The sequence below is a fragment of the Nannobrachium achirus genome, assembly GCF_963921795.1.
Source record: "Nannobrachium achirus genome assembly, chromosome: 8".
In the NCBI taxonomy this organism is placed as follows: Eukaryota; Metazoa; Chordata; class Actinopteri; order Myctophiformes; family Myctophidae; genus Nannobrachium; species Nannobrachium achirus.
Genome location: NC_137817.1, coordinates 14,459,878 through 14,480,099, shown reverse-complemented (window position 1 = coordinate 14,480,099; position 20,222 = coordinate 14,459,878). Strand labels below are relative to the sequence as shown.

Sequence of the window (20,222 nt, the reverse complement as noted above, 5' to 3'; positions counted from 1 at the left end):
TTTGAATTGGATGCGGGCAGCAACGGTCTGGAAGCCAGTGAAGACTAGGGGAGATGTGAAAATATTGGGTGGTTGAAGACCAGACGTGATACGGAATTCTGGATCAGCTGTAAGGCGTTTGGGGCGAGCAAGCTGGCAGACCAGCAAGTTGCGGTAGTCAAGTCTGGACATGACTGATATGAGGCTTGTATAAAGAGCAAACTAGACATCTGGTTGACGAAGGGTCTGATCCTTCAGTGGAAACCTACAGGAGCAACTGCAAGTGATTGCTGCAATGTGTGCTTTGAAGGACAGCCAGGGTCATTCCTATGTTCTTGGCATTTTGAGCAGAAGTCACCAAACAGAAAGATTCTGCTGGGGGAAAAGACTTGCCAGGGCAGAAAAGAAGCAGTGTTTGGTCACTAGATGGCAGCAGAGTATGACAAAAGTACTTAACAAATAATTTACAAATCCTCACTGCTTCCCTAAGATCAATCTATAAGAAAGCAAAGATATCCGTTTATTAACATCACTTAAAGGATTTTATTACAAAATGATGACATTGCCTTGAAAATACAAGGACATAACTGTAAATAGTCTAACTAGATAAATGGGATTCTATAACATCAGGGGACACACATGGTTCAAGCTTCTTTGATTGAAAAGTCTTAACACGGCTTCAGGATACTAACAAACATGACAACATAAGGTTTCTTAAAACTCACTCAATGCCAATGACGTCTCGTCTTTTTTCAATGGGCCCTGTGTGCCAATGACTTTAGATCAAAGGCTATAAAAAAAAGATGTCAAAATGACCTGAGATCAGAGAGATGCTTTCCTCTGTTTGTGTGTTGGCTCCTTCGTTTAGCTGATTGAGAAAATGTGTGTTCATTCTAGTGGATGGACACTTTTTTTTTATTCAAACAGCTCTATCTCTGGAACCATTTGTCTGATTGACAAAATTATTTTTGCCACTGAATCACAACAACTGTGTCTGTTTCTGTTTTTATATAACAAAAAATGCAATGATTGCATAGTAAAGAAAAACATACAAAATCCTGGCACAAATACCTTGGGGCCATTTTGGCCCTTGGCACAGAAAGAGTTAATAGGGGACTGATTCAACAAAAGGCACAATGACAGCCTCAGTGCATCAAACTGTAGCTTTTAAAACGGTTCATTCCTAACTAGGAAATTATATCAGTTAGTGTTTTTTTCCACAATGCTGAAAAAAAATGTCTCAAGGCACTGATCTCTGTGAATGTCCCACTACAACTGCAGTGAGATCTGGTGACTGTCATGACACATCATTATCATGCTGATCAGTACATCCAGTGACATCCGTTGCTGTATGGATTGGAGACTATGCGCGTGTGTGTGTGTGTGTGTGTGTGTGTGTGTGTGTGTGTGTGTGTGTGTGTGTGTGTGAGAGAGAGAGAGAAAGAGAGAGAGAGAGAGATTCCACTGTTATGTGTAGATCTGCTCTGCTGTTTTCGCTTTGTTGTATGATGTACAGTAAGTATAGAGGACTTAAAGTGGTCGAGTGGCTTCGCTTATAACGGCTACTGACCTACACCATGTATGCATCCCTCAAAATGGGTCAAAGATGACTCAACTGACCACATGACTTTGCACTCCTCAGTAGGTCACCGGCCGTATTTCTTTGAACCACTTCATTTTCAGCGGTACACACACAGACGTCATCCTCCTACTCTGTGAAACACCCGTCTAACTGTTCCCGATTAAACGGCCTGCCATTGACATTTGCGGCATAGCTGCTGATCCCGCTTTCCTTGAATTTTCATCCAAAGTATGGATGTCACGCTCAACCAGCGTGAACTTTCTTGCATAGTTTTTATTGATTCCATGCCAACGTCAACCGTTAGTCACCACTCCTCGCTGGGAGGGACGACAGCAAGTAGAACGCTCTACAGTCTTTATACTTTGTTGAACGGATTCCCCCTAGGACTCTACTGCATACTTCTTTAGGTTTTCGCTCCACACTATATAAATATCTTGGCAGAAAATAGTCAATCTACAAGCTCACAGCGCATCACATTGCGACGTGCTGTGAGCTTGTAGATCTGCCATTTTCGCAGAATGTTCAACCCAGAATAGGGACAATATAGGGTTCTGATCGGCAGCAAGAGCAGCCCATATATACTTTCTTTGCCTGTATTTCTACATGCTGCATTAGCAACTCTGCATGCTTCATCTTGAAACACACACACACACACACACACACACACACACACACACACACACACACACACACACACACACACACACACACACACACACACACACACACACACACACACACACACACACACACACACACACACACACACACGCATATTACTAGTTACACTCCAACAGCCATTTTTACTCCAGCAGAAATACATAGTTCTCACAAACTCACACTTCCCACATGTTTGGGACATGTACCGACAAGCGCTTCACAAAACTGGGAATTACATAACTCTCCCAGTCATCCCGCCCTGTGTGGCTTTTGGATAGAGGGGCCGGTACAACAGGAACAAGATAGGGAACATCTGATTACACATGCTGGTTTTGAGGTAGGGGAGATGCTGGGGAGATGCTTTGATGCTACACCAAGCTTCAAATGACTGTGATTTCAAAAAAGAAGAGGATCTGCAAATACACTTTCGAACTGATGGCACAGAAAGAAATGCTGTGACATCTGTTAGTAACTCATAAGCCTGCGAGAAAGACTGACAGTGTGTCAAGTGTGTGTGTGTGCGCGCACAAGTGTGCGTGCGTGTCAGAAAATGTGTGTCTCACAATGCTGGAAGTCTGGAAGAATGAGATCACACTCAGCAGGGAGATTATTTTATCACATTTGTTTACACTGGAAATAGCACTGCACATGGGCATGAAATCATTTTTGCAATAACAATCAATGGTCAATTTACCTTGACCATGGCTGCAGAATGCTGAAATACAAACTTGTTCAAGCTGTCTTGTTCAACCCCTGCATAAACTTTCTTTCAAATCAGATCCCAAATGAAGGTGGCAGAAGGATGGCAAGAAGAGCTTAATACGAATACGAACGTTTGGTGGTTCTCTGGGCCACACTAAAATCAAAGGTCATCTGCTTCCCACTTCAGTAGGGTGGGTTTGTCACAGTTATTATCCAGCATTAAATCATATAAGATCTAGTATAGTATGCACGTGACTAACTATCACAGTTCATAATCTAAATGTGTACAGTATGTTGTAGAATGTTTATGTGCACAGGTTTGCATCATGTCGTATATCCTTGAAACCATCATTGTCAATTTTGACAATGATGGACCCCATAAGGGTCCATTTGGACCCATGGTCGTCCCCAGAACTAATGCTTTAAACTCACCATTGACACGCAGTCACTTGCTCTGGCGATCTCTGCAGCTTTTTCCAGGATCTGCAATGAATACAGACAGACGGAGAGAGAGACAGAAGAGCAGGCTGAGCATTTTTCTGCTGACTCGCGCCACTTTGTCTCCACCAGAAGTTACCATTAAGAGGAGACAAATTGTCCTGCACACACACTCAATCTGATTAAAGGAGTAGTTCACCCCCAAAATGACTTTCTTTCTACTGATTACTCATGCCATGGAGACTTCAATAATATAATAATAATAATAATAATATTTTTTTGTCACATTACTAAGACAACAATTTGATTACAATAAATGTACCCCCATTGGTTCTGGAATCAATGGGGTACATTTACAATAATCACACAAATCTAAAAATATTATTGAACTCAAGTATCCATGGTGTGAATAATCAATAGAAAACAATTTGGGGGTGAACTACTCCTTTAAGGCATCGATGCTGTGGATGTATCAGTGCGACTGAAGGAACTGAAGGAATGCACATTCGGACGTCTTTGGAAAATGTGTCCGTATGAGTATGCATTCAATTGAACTGCATGTGTCTGTATGTGCATGTCTGTGTGTGTGCATACTTATTGAATTACTGTACAAATGGGGGCCAACCGTCCTCACAAGTATAGTAGAATTAAAGATTTATATTGCGATGATTTCCTGCTCCTCACAAGAGAAATGGTTGTTTTTATTGTACATTTTATTTGGGGAAAACATTCAGGTTGGATCTGGTTAGGATGATACATTTAGAGGTTAGGTTTAGGGCTTAGGGTAGTAGGAATGATGCCACCAAAAAACGCACCAAAAATATCCGATCTAGGTCTGCCATTTTTTTAGATTTAGGGTTTAAATCCCCATCCTAAAATGTTGAAGTCCTCTTAACTCATTTGTAGCCGATCCAGAGTATACTCGCGAAATATACTAGAGTATTTATAGTGCCGATCCCGAGTATACGCGCGATATTTACTGTATATACAGTAAAGCTGGCAAGGGCTACGTACCGTCCGTTGGAAAGTGCTGGCACGGGTGGACTCGGCGATTCATCATCATCGCGCATCCATGTGCACACAATAGTGATCCCTTAACACAAACTCTGCCATCAAAATACCCCTTTGTACCCCTTCTCTGCCATGCCCGTAGAACCCGTAAATGTAATAAAAATTAATTAAAAAACATTTTTTTATCGAAGCGCAACTAAAATAGGCCGGAACTAATGCTCCGTGATCGGTTTCTACACGGACACATTATTGAGCGGACCACTTTAACATTGGAGTCCCTGAACCGGAAGCGGAAGTCCGTCCTCTATTTTGGCCCAGCTTACTGTCTGAGCTCCGCGGCTTACAGATGGAGAAGTTATTGATCAATTGAAAAAGTTTCAACGGATTTGAGAAGCTGATGGAATACGCGAACACACGAGCAGTGTCCGATCACGCACGATGGGAACTGGACGAGCGCCCACGTTAACAGGTAGGACTTGGAGAAGCCGGCAGTGAAAGACATAGAGAAATTAACGGGCTTTACGGCCGTAAACTACGAATGAGTTAACATGGAAGCCAACGGTCTTTCTCATCTTTGATGTCCATTTTCTCCAAAAAACCCTTTTGATGCCAAGGATGGCATTGGATTCTCGCTAAAATAGTACAAGCTGAAAGGCATCGATCCGCCATTACTGTTTACGCTTTGGACGGCAACACTTCCGGATAAATTTCAAAAGGTCGTCAAGTAGGAATTGTGAGCGCGATCTACTTCCGGCCTTCAAAATAAGAGACTGGCCGCGGACGGAGCAGGCAGCAGGCAGCTTGGATTTTTAACCCTTTCATGTCTGGAGCACTAAATGGGTTAAATATAGAAATACAACTGTGTGTGTGTGTACAGTATGTGTGTGTGTGTGTGGGCGCTGACCTTGTCGAAGGGAGGGAAGACGATGGGATGGGGCAGGTATTCAGGGAAGTGGATGTGCAGGGCAGTAGCGTTCTCAGTGTAGGGGTTGGTCTGGATGGTTCCTATTGGGTTCAGCATCTCTTCAAGTTCATCTGAGCAACACAACACAGCAATACATGCATGCATAAACACATACACAGTTGAACCACCACGGAAGACAATGTTAAACAATTTCTCTGCGTGTGTTTGTGTGCGCAATGTGCATTGTGAGCTTGTGCAACTGCTATTTTTACTATTTCTGCAACAAATTATAAAATAAGGGGTTACGTGGTTAATCGAATCGTTGACAGGAAAAATATATAAAAGATAATTAGATTCTGAAAATAATAGCCGCATCCCTAATGTCTATGTCTGTATGTGTAGAGTATGTACCAGGAAAGGAGGACCAGCTGTGCAGGACGATGTCTCCAGTTTTCAGCTGTCCTTTGTAGTCGAATACCATGGTGTTGACCCAGGCTATGGGGTAGTGCTGGGCCAGAGAGACAAACACAGATGGAGGTGGATTAGCACAATCATTTCTAAGGAGCATTCAACTATATTTATATAGAACCCTTCATACTGAATTATAAAGCCAAGGGTTTTCCAATACTTTTCAAAAGATAATTTTCCAGGACATTTCATGTGACCTGCATATCAATATCAAGTAATTATTACATGTTCATATTTGATAACACTGCATTGTATTCCGTTATAGGGCAGACATTACAAGGTCAATAATCAGTGTTGAGACAGGAAGCACACCCAATAGCTTCATGAGGTGCTGACTGACTTTTAAGTTAAAGATGCACACACAAATATTTATTTTCTTTTGTTGTATTATAATCTGAAAACCTTTGACTGCTGGTAGACGGTTTCAAGATGAATGTTGGGTCAGATAACTCCAGCTAACTAGTATTTTTTGCTTATTTGATTAATCTTTATGATTGATTTAGACTAGATATCAATCATAAAGATTCAACGGGGGGAAACAAATCAAGAGATTAATCGACTAGGAAATAAACATTAGTTACAGCCGTACTATGTTTTGAATGGTTTAAATTGTAAACAATCTAAACTGTTGAGAGAAAAACAAGAAAACTGTTGAAAATTGCTTCTTATTTATTGACTGATACTGTTCACGTCATAGTGGCCTCACATTTAAGTCACCTTGACTAACGAATCCCACTGTGTAGCCAGTATGGGTCACACGTGGATTGAAAGGTTTGGGTACATTCAACACAGTCACCTGCAGTATTTGTGTCATCATAAAACATATGCTTAACCTTTTTTATACAGGTCATTGAGGTAAACAATATTGCAACAGTAGGAGCATGTGAACATACGCTGTCAGATTACAAAAACCTAACCTGTTACTTTCAGGATTCACATTCAAACATACTGTAGTAGATCTACAAGCTCACGACACCTTGTATCACAACAAGGTTTGAGAAATCTTTTGCTACAATAACAATATGGAGAGATGGAGTTCTGCCCAACAGCAACTGTCTTTTTCTGGACTTTAGAACTATTATGTCTTTTTCCCTAACTGGAAAAACCTAAATTCCAGGGCGTTCCAGCACCCTGCAAAGCACTTTGCAGTGCAGTTTTATTACTGCTGCTTTAGAGATAAAACAATAAATCGACAATAAAAAAGACATAAAAGGCTGTATAAGATTATAGTGTCAATTCATTACAGGACCATAGCGCTGTCAATTCATGTGATATTCACAGCTTCAGCCATATATTATACAGAAACAGACGTTGAAAATGTTGCCGAACATAGCTGAATAATGCATGACCATACATCATTGTGTGACCATGGGCTTTCATTTTAAGTTTTCTCCAGTTACTATTTTCGAATCAACTTTTCAAAATGATCCGCATTTCAAAATGCATTCAAATGCAACCACAAAATAAGCCACCATTCATCGTCTTGAATCCCTGCAAGTATCTTCTGCTTCCTAAAAAAATCGAACAAACTACTGTACAATATGCCTTGGAAAATATTCAGAAGAAATAATGTACACTCAGTATTCTGAGAATAAAAGTAAAAGCATTAAAAAAACGATACAGCATATCCACCAGTATGTTCCTTGTGTGTGAAAATGGGGTTTTGAGAAGATTTAAGATTAAACTGATTGCAGGTCATTAGTACTTGTGAACAGTGTGTGTGTATTAGAGCTTGCATGGAAGTGCATGTTGTACTGCATGTGTGCGCTTATGAAGCCGTAATGGCGCTCACCACTTTCCCGGACTTGCGGATGGTCTGGTACTTGTTGATGTGCGTGTTCTTGGTGGACTTCTGCTTCTTCACCTTGTCCATGACGGCGTACACGGCGAAGCAGAGGCGCGTCATGCGCGGCAGGTCGCTCACGGCGATCTCGAACTCCAGCGTGCCGTCGGACCACGCGTGCTCCGAGCGCCCGCCGCTGTCGCTGCTCACCGCCGGCTTACACAGCAGCTCCGTGCCGTGGAAGAGCCCCGCCCTCACCTGGACCTGAGGATGGAGGAGAGACCCACGGTCCAGTGTCTTACAACCCATTTAGGCCTAGCATTATTGAATGCTTTAGCTATAGAAAAATAGCAGATATACAAGCTCACAGCGCGGCACCGAGTGCCGCGCTGCGAGCTTGTAGATCTGCTATTTTTGAAAAAGTCGTGAAAATGTGTGCAAATCTTTGAATGTATGTATTTTTAAAGCGAACGTTTGTAACTCAAATTTTGCTTCTGGGGGGTCCCTGGAACTAAATATTTTGAGAAAAAAAACTACTTGTTGTCCGTGGCCAAATAAATATCAGTTTGGGGGTCCTTCACATGAAAAGGTTTGAGAACCACTGACATAGTAGTAGTCTCTCAAGAACAGACTAACTGAGCTCCAGTTAAGTGAAAATGACCTTTTCTTTGACGATGGCTGTCCAGATTGCTGACATAGAAACATAGGTTTTTCAAAAAACATTAGAAGCATTCAAAAGACACTTATAGAATCGGGTCAAAATTCTAATTTTCACGATTTTTCAAAAATAGCAGATCTACAAGCTCGCAACGCGGCACTCGGTGCCGTGCTGTGAGCTTGTATATCTGCTATTTTTCAATAGTTAAAGCATAAAATAATGATACACAATAATGTGTACCCGTTCTAAATGGGTCTTATAATCTACAGCAGGGGTCTTCAACGTTTTCTCCTTAGTTGAGATTTCCTGCCTCAAATGTTTTCAGAAACATTATGGTGGACTGTTTTGGTGGAATAGGTGGAACGTTTATGACCAGGGTGCTGTTAGATCTAGAATATGATGGGTTTGTCACAGCTTGTGGCAGACGCTACACTGAATGAACAAACACACACACAGATGGCAAATTTAGACAAATTTAGCATTGCTTTCTGGGACCCACTCTCATTAAAACAAATAGGGTCGCAAATTAATTTTATCTCCAGTACTTCCCAGAGGAGGTGCAACTGACAAATCTCTATTACGACTCGCTAGAACAAGCAGAAATCGATTTTACCCATCAGTGATGTTATGGGGCTGTTAAGTCTGACATCATTTTGTAGGCAGAGGAGAACTCTGCCCCCAGCGGCCGTGAATCTTTTTACTATTTACGAATTTTTCTTCTCTTTGTTGTTGAAAGGAAAGTGGTAGAATTACACTTTAGTCGTTATTTTGTCTCGGATCTGTTGAAATAGCGAGGGACAGATATTGATAATAAATCTGCTTGGAGGTCTGACTACAAAATGATGTCACGGCTTAAAAGCCCCATTGGGTGTGACAATACTACATTTTCTGGGCCTAGAGATTTAGTATGCACAGTGAGTAGAAGTATATGATGTTATGTTTATTAACATACTATATGTATGGCTCACTTTACCTTGGCAGTGTCCTCTGCATTCACCTTGCTGCCTTTTAGTAGGACTATCCTAAATGGGCTGTTCACGTCCCAAACACTCGTCTGGACTTGCTGGGGGAGGGAAGAAAGGGATACAAAGGCAGAAGACATCATTTACCAAGAATAACACATCAATAATACACTGACACTTCACATCTACCCCATTCACTGGAAATGCGCGCGCGCACACAGTCACACACACACACCGCAATTTTATGAATGACATTTTACACGGTTTTATCCCTAATACCAAACATAGCAGAGAATGTAGATGGGCTATTTTCAGTGCATGGCTCTGACATCTGACGCGCAACTTATAAATCAGCCATAAGTCCCACCTCAACCCCTAAACCGTACATCTAAATAATTGCCTAAAACAGGGGTCTTCAACGTTTTCAGGCAAAGGAGCCCTTAACTGAGAGATGATGAAGCAGGGACCACCACTACCTCTTCATAGATTCCATATAGTTTAATCTTTTGACAGCACAATCATCAGTGTGTTTTGGATTCATGTCAATTTGTGTTTTCAGATATTTAACCACTTGAGCCGTCGATACTTAATAAACCTGACCTTTCACTCTGTACTTAGTCTGCTCTTTTTCCCCTCTACACCAAATCTCTTGCCAAAAATAGCCGATCTACGTGAGATTGTAGATCTGCTATTTTTTGCTTATGTTCTCTGAATATGGACGCTAGGGTTCAAGTGGTTAATATAAAAAAGGGGGAAAAAGTTTCTATCACACAAAGATTTGGAGGACCCCCTGTAGTAACTCTGAGGACCCCCTAGGGGTCCCGGACCCCCTGTTGAAGACATCTCCCCCCTGTTGAAGACAAGCCTAACATGACTTTCTCTTGGGAGGACCAGGGAAATTGTCCTCACAAGGCTATTTCTCAAATTCTATTATACTTGAGGGGATATTTGACCCTCAGAAGTATACTAATAAAAGTGTACACACACACACACACCCTAGCGAGGGTCAGGCAGGTCATTGCGATGTCGAGCAGAGTGGATTTGCAAGGGTCAGCAGTCGTCAGGACAAACATCATCATATGACTGAGCCCACGGCTAGAGCCCACGATCATGACTAACTAGCACACTTCCTGCTATTGGCCAACTGTGTGTGTGTGTGTGTGTGTGTGTGTGTGTGTGTGTGTGTGTGTGTGTGTGTGTGTGTGTGTGTGTGTGTGTGTGTGTGTGTGTGTGTGTGTGTGTGTGTGTGTGTGTGCATGTGAGCTTATCATAGCTGTCAGGCAGAGACCTTGTATCTCAATTTTTATACTGTTTAATGTTTTTCTTTTAATAAATGAACGCTCTATTTTTGTCAGGCCAAGGACCCCTTAGTGGAGAGAGAGATGAAGCAGGGACCCCCACAACCTGTTCATAGATTCCATATCTTTTCATTGTTTGACAGCAACGATCATCAGGGTATTTTGGATTCATGTACATTTACGTTTTCAGATATTTAACCACTTGAACCGTCAATACTTAATAAACTTGACCTTTTACTCTGCACTTAGTCCGCTCCTTTTCCCCTCTACACCAAAGCTCTTTAAGTTCTCAAAATATGGACACTAGGGTTCAAGTGGTTAATATAAAAAAAAGGAGGAAAAATCTTTCTATCACTCAAAGATTTGGAGGACCCCCTGTAGTAACTCTGAGGACCCCCTAGGGGTCCCGGACCCCCTGTTGAAGACCCCTGCTCTATTTTATACTGTGTCGCATGACAGTGACGCGTTGCTGAAAGTGTCTGTGGGTTTTATAAATATTTAACCAAGAAATGTATTAACAGGAGCTTGTGACTCAATAATAACTCTACTGGATCCGATAGAACAGAGGTTTCTTTTCTGCTCCATTTCCTGAAAACCTAACAGCTTTGGACATGAATGGTCTCTGGCCGACAGCAGCGACGTGTGTTGTGTGAATAACACATGAGTTGAGTGTGAGCCTGGCTCCTTTTGATTGTCTTGTCTGGAGTGTAATTCAGTCTGTGTGAGAGATTTCTTTGTGTTTTGTTCAGGGGCGTCACACCAAATTCTGGGGCCTGGGTACAAGGATTCACTACGGGCCCCCCATGAATGTTAACTATTGAAAAATAGCAGATATACAAGCACTCGGTGCAGCGCTGCGAGCTTGTAGATCTGCTATTTTTGAAAAATTGTGAAAATGTGTGCAAGAAACCTATGTTTCCATGTCAGTGGTGCTCAAACCTTTTCATGTCAAGGACCCCCAAGATGATATGTATTTGGCCACGGACCTCCATCTCAAAATATTTAGTTCCAGGGACCCCCCAGAAGCAACATTTGAGTTACAAAGTTAAAAAATACATATATTCAAAGATTTGCACACATTTTCATGACTTTTCAAAAATAGTAGATCTACAAGCTCGCAGCGCAGCACTCGGTGCCACGCTGTGAGCTTGTAGATCTGCTATTTTTCAATAGCTAAAGTTACTAGGGCCCCTCCACCTTGGGCCCTAGTAACTCAGTCCCACTTTCCTCCCCCTTGTGACGCCCCTGGTTTTGTTCATATATGCTACCATCATGTGCTCCGTGTGCATCAACTGTGACCGCCGCCAGGAACATACTGTCCGTCCCCCTTGTCGCTCACTCCCCTGCACGCCAAATGACGCCATGATGACGTTATGATAACGTCCTCCGGTGACGTTCAGAACTAGGCCAGATCACAGCCCATATGGGGATGATCTTGACGTCATTACCAGGACATCATATGGACTATAGGATTATTGTTATTCTTTGTAATGTAAGATGAAATATGAGCATGTAAGTTTATATTCTGGGACGAATATAAATATCTGACGAGTTATGACATTTATCTGGCCTCGATCGGACCCTCTCTGATTAATCCAGGACGTCTTGTTTTTGTGGGCAGGATTCATGTTAGTTGAAATCAGGTGATATTCTAGGCCAGATCTGACTAGTCATGGTTTGACTTGATCTGGCCCCAATCGAGACGTCACCGATTGGTCCAGGTCCTGACCGTGCTTGCTGGGTCTGCTCGCAGCCTCGCACCAAAAATTAATTTCATAAATTAAATTAAATTAAATACATATTTTTTCAAAACAAAGAAATTCCAGGAAAAAAAAACTCTGGCGTACAAAAAAAAAATACAAAATGACAATTATTTCTATTCAGGACTGACATCTCAGCAGTGAAAATAGCAGATCTACTATGCGACGCGTTGTGAGCTTGTATATATTTTCACTGGTTTGGGTCCCGGCCCCGTGGACTCTTGGGTCTCGAGCTGAGAAGTTTGAGAACCACTCAATTAGAGGGCAGATTTCCTTGGCCAACATCCATCCTTTTAGCACAAGATATCACAGTCCGACCACAATCTCTTGCAGGCAAGCTTTCTCGGATATTTTTTTTTTTAATTAATTATGTGGTTTAAAACTGTGGTGATTTGTGGAGCAAAACGTGTTAATATCATAAGCCTTTGTTTGCCCACAGAGATTATTCTTATTATCCAAAATCCATTGCAAACATTCCATTGGAAATCTGTGATTGGAACCCATAGTGGGGATAACTGCCTGGTTGCCCTACAAATACACATCATCCCTGTGCCACTAATATTGACATGAATCCAAAATACAATGATGATCATGCTGTCAAAACGGTGAAGCTATATGGAATCTCTGCTTCATCTCTCTCTCTCTCTCTCTCTAAGGGATCTTGGCCTGAAAACGTTGAAGACCCCTGCTGTAGAAGCAACATGCAAATGTCATTTGAATGGCTTGTTACAACCTGTAAACTAGCATTTCTTATATTCTTTTGTAAATTACAGCTGAATGCCGTTTCCACTCTTGGTAAAACTAACATGTGGCTGATATAGGGAAAAATGGCTACCTGACAACCCTACTATTTACTATCCCCCCTTTGACAAAGCACGTATCTCCATGGGACACCATTGCCATGGCATCCGACCAATTATGCCGTCAGGGGAACTTGCCACGGAGAGCCAATTAAATTGTACCTGACCTTTACAGCATGGAGGCACATCAAAGCGTGATGAACAGCTGCCAGCAGTGTGTGTGTGTGTGTTGAAGGTAAGGCTCGCTGCGGGCAGGACTGACCCGTTTTAAACGCACGCAACGCACTTCCTCGTTGAGAGGCAGGTGGCATGGCTATATGACCACCACCAGTTACATGATGTTTACTTGGTAAACCTGCACACCTGCCTTGTGTGTTGTAACTGAACTCAATAGCCTGAAGCTGCCGTCTTTCCCGGGAGGAGAGAATAATAGACCATTTACAGTACGAACACAGGTGAGGTGCACAATAAGCCCGACTGGTGTCATAAGTTTGGTCCTGATGGGGAGCTTGATTTTGTGTGTTGTGTTTAGACCTGATATTGTATAAAAAATATAATTTTATTTAGAGTAGCCGATTATTATTTTTGAGCGGTGGTAAACCGCTCCTATACGTGGCTGTGCATGTGTCTGTAGCCTTTTTCCTCAGTGTTTTGCCATAGTAAAATGTGTGTACTGTACGTAGCATCATGTTTGTCTAGTGATGTCATTGTCGTGTGTCTGTAGCCTTTTTCCTCAGCGTTTTGCCATAGCAAAACGTGTGTGTGTAGCATACCCTGTACATCCTAGACTCAAATCCTAGTCTGATGACGTTATACAAGCACGACCACCGCTCACTTCACATTGGGTGTGATTTTTTACCTCCTTTTTACTCGCAATTTAATCCTTGTGACAATTAATTCATCCTACTGCTTGCCAGCCACTGTGCCTGCCAGTGAGGACGCAGAGCCCCAATGAGGAGCCCCCACCAGGAGGACGTAGAGCCTACTCCTCAAGTTCAACATTCCCCAGTGACAGGTGCCACCCCAGCCAATAGGAGTACAGGCAGTGACAAAGGTCACCCTCTCCTCTCTGCCCGGCTTTCTTCCCCGACCAAACGTGTTCGTATAGACCACTTGTTCGCAAACACATTTTCATGGGTCCCTTAATTTTTGGTTTCCTATATTTAGTTTTTAATTATTATTACTTCAAAAAGCATTCCCCAAAAAGCTAAGATTTTCATGAATTTAAAAAAGGAATGCAATGATTTTTCGAAGTAATTTCATTAATAAATAATGCAGCGCAGAGCAACGTGTTTGTGAGCTTGTAGATCTGCTGTTTTCACTAGATTTGGTCCCGGGCAAACATCAAATTTCTCTTTTGGATCTCGAGCTAAAAGGTTTGGGAACCCCTGCTATAGACCCTCGGCAAACCAGATGCAGCGCGGAGGACTCCAAACCCCAACAAACATCACAACGCAACACAATGTTGTGAGCTTGAGAGATGAACCTTTAGTGCACTTGTTTTGAGACTAACCGTGGGGATCCTCCGCTTGGGAGGAAGTGGTAGAGGTGGGTTGGAGGACTTGCGGGTGACCACCGCTCCTATGGCTTTGAGCTCCTTCTCGAACATGGCTTGGACGATCTGGGTATGGACCAGGGTGAGGTGGGGAGATTCCTTGGTTTGCAAACATGCCCGAATGTACTGCAACACACACACACACGAGACAGGAGGAGAGGAATGCAGGATTTAGCGTTTATACCCCCAGAAGATTGTGCTAGCACAGGAAATAAATCTCCCTCAGGTTCATTATTTAGACTTTAGACTTTTATTGTCCCCAAAGGGAAATTCCTTTACCACAGGACTGTACATATCAGAGAACATTCAACACAACAGCACACTTTAACAGCAATATAACAATAACAACATAAAATGGCATACTGCTGTACTCACTGTGTATCTGTGTCACGGTTAAGGTGACCTTGGTACATACATAAGAGTGACATTATTTTGTTCTGGTTTCTCCTACTGTACATTTTAACAGCAAACATTTATAATAATAGATAAAACAGATACAGTATAAAAACTGTATATATTAAAACGTTGCCATTGACATGTGTTCTTATGTTCTATGCATTATTGTGTACAGTATATCATTGGGGGAGGAGCCATCTCTTTGCTGTTGTGTAATTAAATAGCGCACACAACAGTTCAGAGAAAGTACACATGCCTGCCCAGCTGACTAGATAAGCATAGCAGGTACAGTAGTTTCTACACAGAGTGAATGGGTAAGAAGCCATGTCTAATGGAGAGATGTGACAAGATCGCCTTAATGACTCCAGATCAGAGTGCCTTGAAGACCGTCTCTGGAAATGGAAAAGGTCAAAGCCAACGCACACGCACACGCACACGCACACACACACACACACACACACACACACACACACACACACACACACACAGAGAGAGAGCTAATGAACCATCAACTGAGCCGTTCAGCTCCATTGAATCTAGTTTACATCTAAACGGCAGACTTTTTCTCTTTAAAGGACGTGTGTCAACTTCTCTGGTGTTCTTCAATTGAAACAAACAGCGCAGCTGAGCAGGGGGAAACCATGAGCAAGGGAGGAGAGGGGTGGGGGCTACAGGAGAGAAGACTGTAGTGGGATTTCAACCAAGGTCAGTTAAAAGTTAAATTAAGAGCCATTTAAAAGTTTTAAATAAAACACCAGCCAAATACAGTACTTCTGGCTGCGGGATGCCTGTCGCAGCCAGTGACGATTTTCCTCTGACCAAATCAGTACCAAGCAGCAGTTTCACCACCATTTGGGATTGTAATTAGAACTTGGCTGCGACCTGCAATAACCAAAGTTCATCCAAGAAGAACCTGGTATCTGGTACCAGGTACTGTGGAAAAGGCAAATAATGAGGGCAGAGCCGTGGTGTGCTCCTCCAGCCGAGACCATGCAATGGAAAAGGGGCCATTAGGGGCACATATGGGTCCAAAGCAGACCTCAGACACTGTGTTTGTTGTCATCACAACAGCAAATTGTTGCTGATGCTGTGCTTTAAGTTAACTGTTACAGTCGCAGAGAGTTTACGTTTCAAGGCTTTATTTATTATGGCAGGCCTGATGAGTAGGGGTGTTTTTCCATAGAAGGAACCAAGGGCAATGCAAGGATGCCGTATTATGTTACTAGGAGAGGAGGGAAATTCTGTGCACGGCGCAGGATACACAGAAACAATGAAACAGTGTCTTGCCCATTAAGAACTTAGGCAGATTCAAGGCAATAGCCTTCTAGATCTAGTTCTCACACTTTCAAGATTCTTCAAAAATGTTGCAGATGTACAGTACAAGCTTGCAGCGGTGGAGCTTGTATACCAGATTTTTTTTAAATATGGTGGTCTCCACACTACCTTGTACTGAGAGTAGGGATGGGACGATATTATCGTTTATCGTGATAAAAAACAATCACGATAATTGCATCGTGGAGATTTAATTCATCGTGAATGATATCGTCCTCAGTATCAATTCACCTTTTATTTGCCGAGCTGCATATTCGGTACCATTTAAACCCTCTATAATTGGTAGAAGGTACTTATAATATACGTACTTGATACAGTCTTCTTTTCACTCTCTATCAAATGTTTTTGCCAAAAAATTGCCGATCTACAAGCTCACAATGACTGCTATTTTCTGGCAAATGTTCCGCCCCAGGATAAGGGATTTTGATTATTGCGATAATATCGTAAATCACGATTTATTTTGTCACAAGAGTCGTGATATGACGTTTTCATATCGTCCGAACCCTAACACAGAGAGAGAGGGGATGGTCTCCGCACTACCTTGTACTGAGAGAGGGGATGGTCTCCGCACTACCTTGTACTGAGAGAGGGGATGGTCTCCACACTACCTTGTACTGAGAGAGGGGATGGTCTCCGCACTACCTTGTACTGAGAGAGGGGATGGTCTCCGCACTACCTTGTACTGAGAGAGGGGATGGTCTCCGCACTACCTTGTACTGAGAGAGGGGATGGTCTCCATACTACCTTGTACTGAGAGAGGGGATGGTCTCCACACTACCTTGTACTGAGAGAGGGGATGGTCTCCGCACTACCTTGTACTGAGAGAGGGGATGGTCTCCGCACTACCTTGTACTGAGAGAGGGGATGGTCTCCACACTACCTTGTACTGAGAGAGGGGATGGTCTCCACACTACCTTGTACTGAGAGAGGGGATGGTCTCCACACTACCTTGTACTGAGAGAGGGGATGGTCTCCACACTACCTTGTACTGAGAGAGGGGATGGTCTCCACTCTACCTTGTACTGAGAGAGGGGATGGTCTCCACTCTACCTTGTACTGAGAGAGGGGATGGTCTCCACACTACCTTGTACTGAGAGAGGGGATGGTCTCCACACTACCTTGTACTAAGAGAGGGGATGGTCTCCGCACTACCTTGTACTGAGAGTGGGATGGTCTCCACTCTACCTTGTACTGAGAGAGGGGATGGTCTCCACACTACCTTGTACTGAGAGAGGGGATGGTCTCCGCACTACCTTGTACTGAGAGAGGGGATGGTCTCCACACTACCTTGTACTGAGAGAGGGGATGGTCTCCGCACTACCTTGTACTGAGAGAGGGGATGGTCTCCACACTACCTTGTACTGAGAGAGGGGATGGTCTCCACACTACCTTGTACTGAGAGAGGGGATGGTCTCCGCACTACCTTGTACTGAGAGAGGGGATGGTCTCCGCACTACCTTGTACTGAGAGAGGGGATGGTCTCCGCACTACCTTGTACTGAGAGAGGGGATGGTCTCCGCACTACCTTGTACTGAGAGAGGGGATGGTCTCCACACTACCTTGTACTGAGAGAGGGGATGGTCTCCGCACTACCTTGTACTGAGAGAGGGGATGGTCTCCGCACTACCTTGTACTGAGAGAGGGGATGGTCTCCACACTACCTTGTACTGAGAGAGGGGATGGTCTCCGCACTACCTTGTACTGAGAGAGGGGATGGTCTCCACACTACCTTGTACTGAGAGAGGGGATGGTCTCCACACTACCTTGTACTGAGAGAGGGGATGGTCTCCACACTACCTTGTACTGAGAGAGGGGATGGTCTCCACACTACCTTGTACTGAGAGAGGGGATGGTCTCCACACTACCTTGTACTGAGAGAGGGGATGGTCTCCGCAGAGGAACTCCAGCCGCTGGCTGACCCTCAGTACGTACTGCCCCCGGCGGTCCTCGTCCTGTGGGCCGTGGGTGGTCAGCCACTTTCTGGTGGCCAGCTCCATCAGCTCGCTGGGGGTGGTGGACGGTGACACCTTCAGGCTGGCCGTGTCCTGGAGTACGACGGCGGAGAGGGAGAGAGAATGGCAGGGGGAGAGAGAGAGACGGAGAGATTTAAGCAATCGGTGATCCTCGACTTTTTGAATTTCAAGGACACCAAATCTGATTGTATGAATTATTATAGGCCACGGACCCCACCATTTGATTCAAAAAAGATATAAAGGTATCTCTGAAGAGTGAAGACCCAACCTGGGATTGATCCCATCTGTGCTTATTAGGAGAGGCGCCTAATAAGCTAAGATTTGATATGAACCGTGACATACCATTATGTTCCACCCCCGTTTTCCCCTTTATGTTCGTATTGTCAAACGCATAGGCAATAAAGGTAATTTAAATTTTTAAGAGTTAAGTTGTCCAAGTCTATGGTATTCACACCACAACAAATGGAACAAAATGGACCTGTACAAATTGAACCATTTGACCCAAAAGGGTCCATTTCTTTCGATTTTTACCCTCTCAGAGGTACAGACCCGTAAGGGTCTATTTGGACCGCTAGTGGTCCCCAGACCCGACGTTGAGAAACAGTGAATTATTTAAATACACCAAATACGCAAAAGTCAGTGGACAGCCATTGTAATTAGTATTTCTAATTACTGCCCTTTGTTCGTTATGCTACAGCTACAATGACATTCTAGACAATAATGCTTCCAATATTGTGGCCGGGTTTGTGGCAAACAGTTTGCGGAAGGTCGTTTCCTGCTTCAGAATGACAATCCCCCACCCACGTTCCTCCATAGAATAATGGTTTGTGGAGATCAGTGAGGAAGAACTGCCCTGGACATAACGCTGAACTGAACCCTATGAAACACCTTTGGAATGAGACTGGCAGACATACCGAGTGTAGCAGAGAGAGAGAGAGAGAGAGAGAGAGAGAGAGAGAGAGAGAGAGAGAGAGAGAGAGAGAGAGAGAGCAGGCACGTGCACACATAGACATCAAAGGGGGCTTGAGCCCATTGCCCTTTTATACATCGGTAAAAAGTGCCCTCTCCAGACCATGAATGCAGTTTTTACTATGGTGAAAGAAATGCAAATGCCCTCTTTCCATGCCATACCTGAAGGCAGCATTCAAGAGAATTGCCTTGTCCAAACTCTCCTGAACTTGAATACAGCATTTTATGTTGAAAGAATTGCCATTTCTGTGTAGAAATCCATGCAGTTACGCCACATCTCCAGTATTCACTTGATTATGCTTAGTTCAGTGTGGTATCAAGCACCGAATAACGCGAAAATAGCCGACCTCACAGCGCGTCACAGCGCGTCACAGCGCGACGCATTGTGAACTTGGAGGTCTGCTATTTTCAATATTTTCACTAAAAGGCCCTTTTAGAAATTTCAGCCCCTGTCTCTCTAACATTCTCTGCATGTCATGTCCCTGAGAGAGAGAGCTTGTGTAATTGAAACGTTCAGACCCAGGTGAGATGGGTGAAAAGAACATGATAAAATGCTGCAAATCACAGAGTTCCTGGAGAGCACTTTGTCTGAGTGAACTTGAGATATTCTGCTGAAAGGAAGCGAAAAGAGAGAGAGGGGGAGGAATGCGGGCGGAGGATACGCCAGGGAGATTAAATGATAAGACTGCACCCAACAAGCTGCCGCTGGCTCTGCCTACAGTATAGTGCTGAAATGTGTTCTGAAGAGCCTGTGGATCTGAACCTATCCCTTCTGCCCAGGAAAATGTAAGTCAGAGAAAAACACTCATGGTCTGGCTGAGAGGGGTGAACGAAGAGAGAGAAAGATGTGGATGGGTCTAGCCCAGTTTCCTTATTTTTAAGCCCAAGGCTCACCAATGGACTATAGGGCTCAAAATGGCAATAGTGTTTATGGGGAAAACTAATAATAATAATAACTGCTTTTTGCCTTTCAATGCCAAGAGCCAAAATGG

At 43.4% G+C, this 20,222-nt stretch overlaps 1 protein-coding gene across 2 annotated transcripts in view; it reads right to left on the bottom strand.

The window, feature by feature from the left end:
• The window catches only part of pik3cb (phosphatidylinositol-4,5-bisphosphate 3-kinase, catalytic subunit beta), a 111,016-nt gene that overhangs the window by 23,497 nt on the left and 67,297 nt on the right, over nucleotides 1-20,222 (bottom strand). For both annotated transcript variants that reach the window (XM_080731003.1, XM_080731004.1), the window contains exons 6-12: nucleotides 18,154-18,333; nucleotides 14,519-14,686; nucleotides 9,159-9,248; nucleotides 7,537-7,791; nucleotides 5,688-5,784; nucleotides 5,277-5,407; nucleotides 3,356-3,406 (exon numbers count right to left, since the gene is read on the bottom strand). In XM_080731003.1, the coding sequence (XP_080587129.1) occupies nucleotides 3,356-3,406; nucleotides 5,277-5,407; nucleotides 5,688-5,784; nucleotides 7,537-7,791; nucleotides 9,159-9,248; nucleotides 14,519-14,686; nucleotides 18,154-18,333 (972 nt within the window). The remainder of the gene's footprint in view (nucleotides 1-3,355; nucleotides 3,407-5,276; nucleotides 5,408-5,687; nucleotides 5,785-7,536; nucleotides 7,792-9,158; nucleotides 9,249-14,518; nucleotides 14,687-18,153; nucleotides 18,334-20,222) is intronic.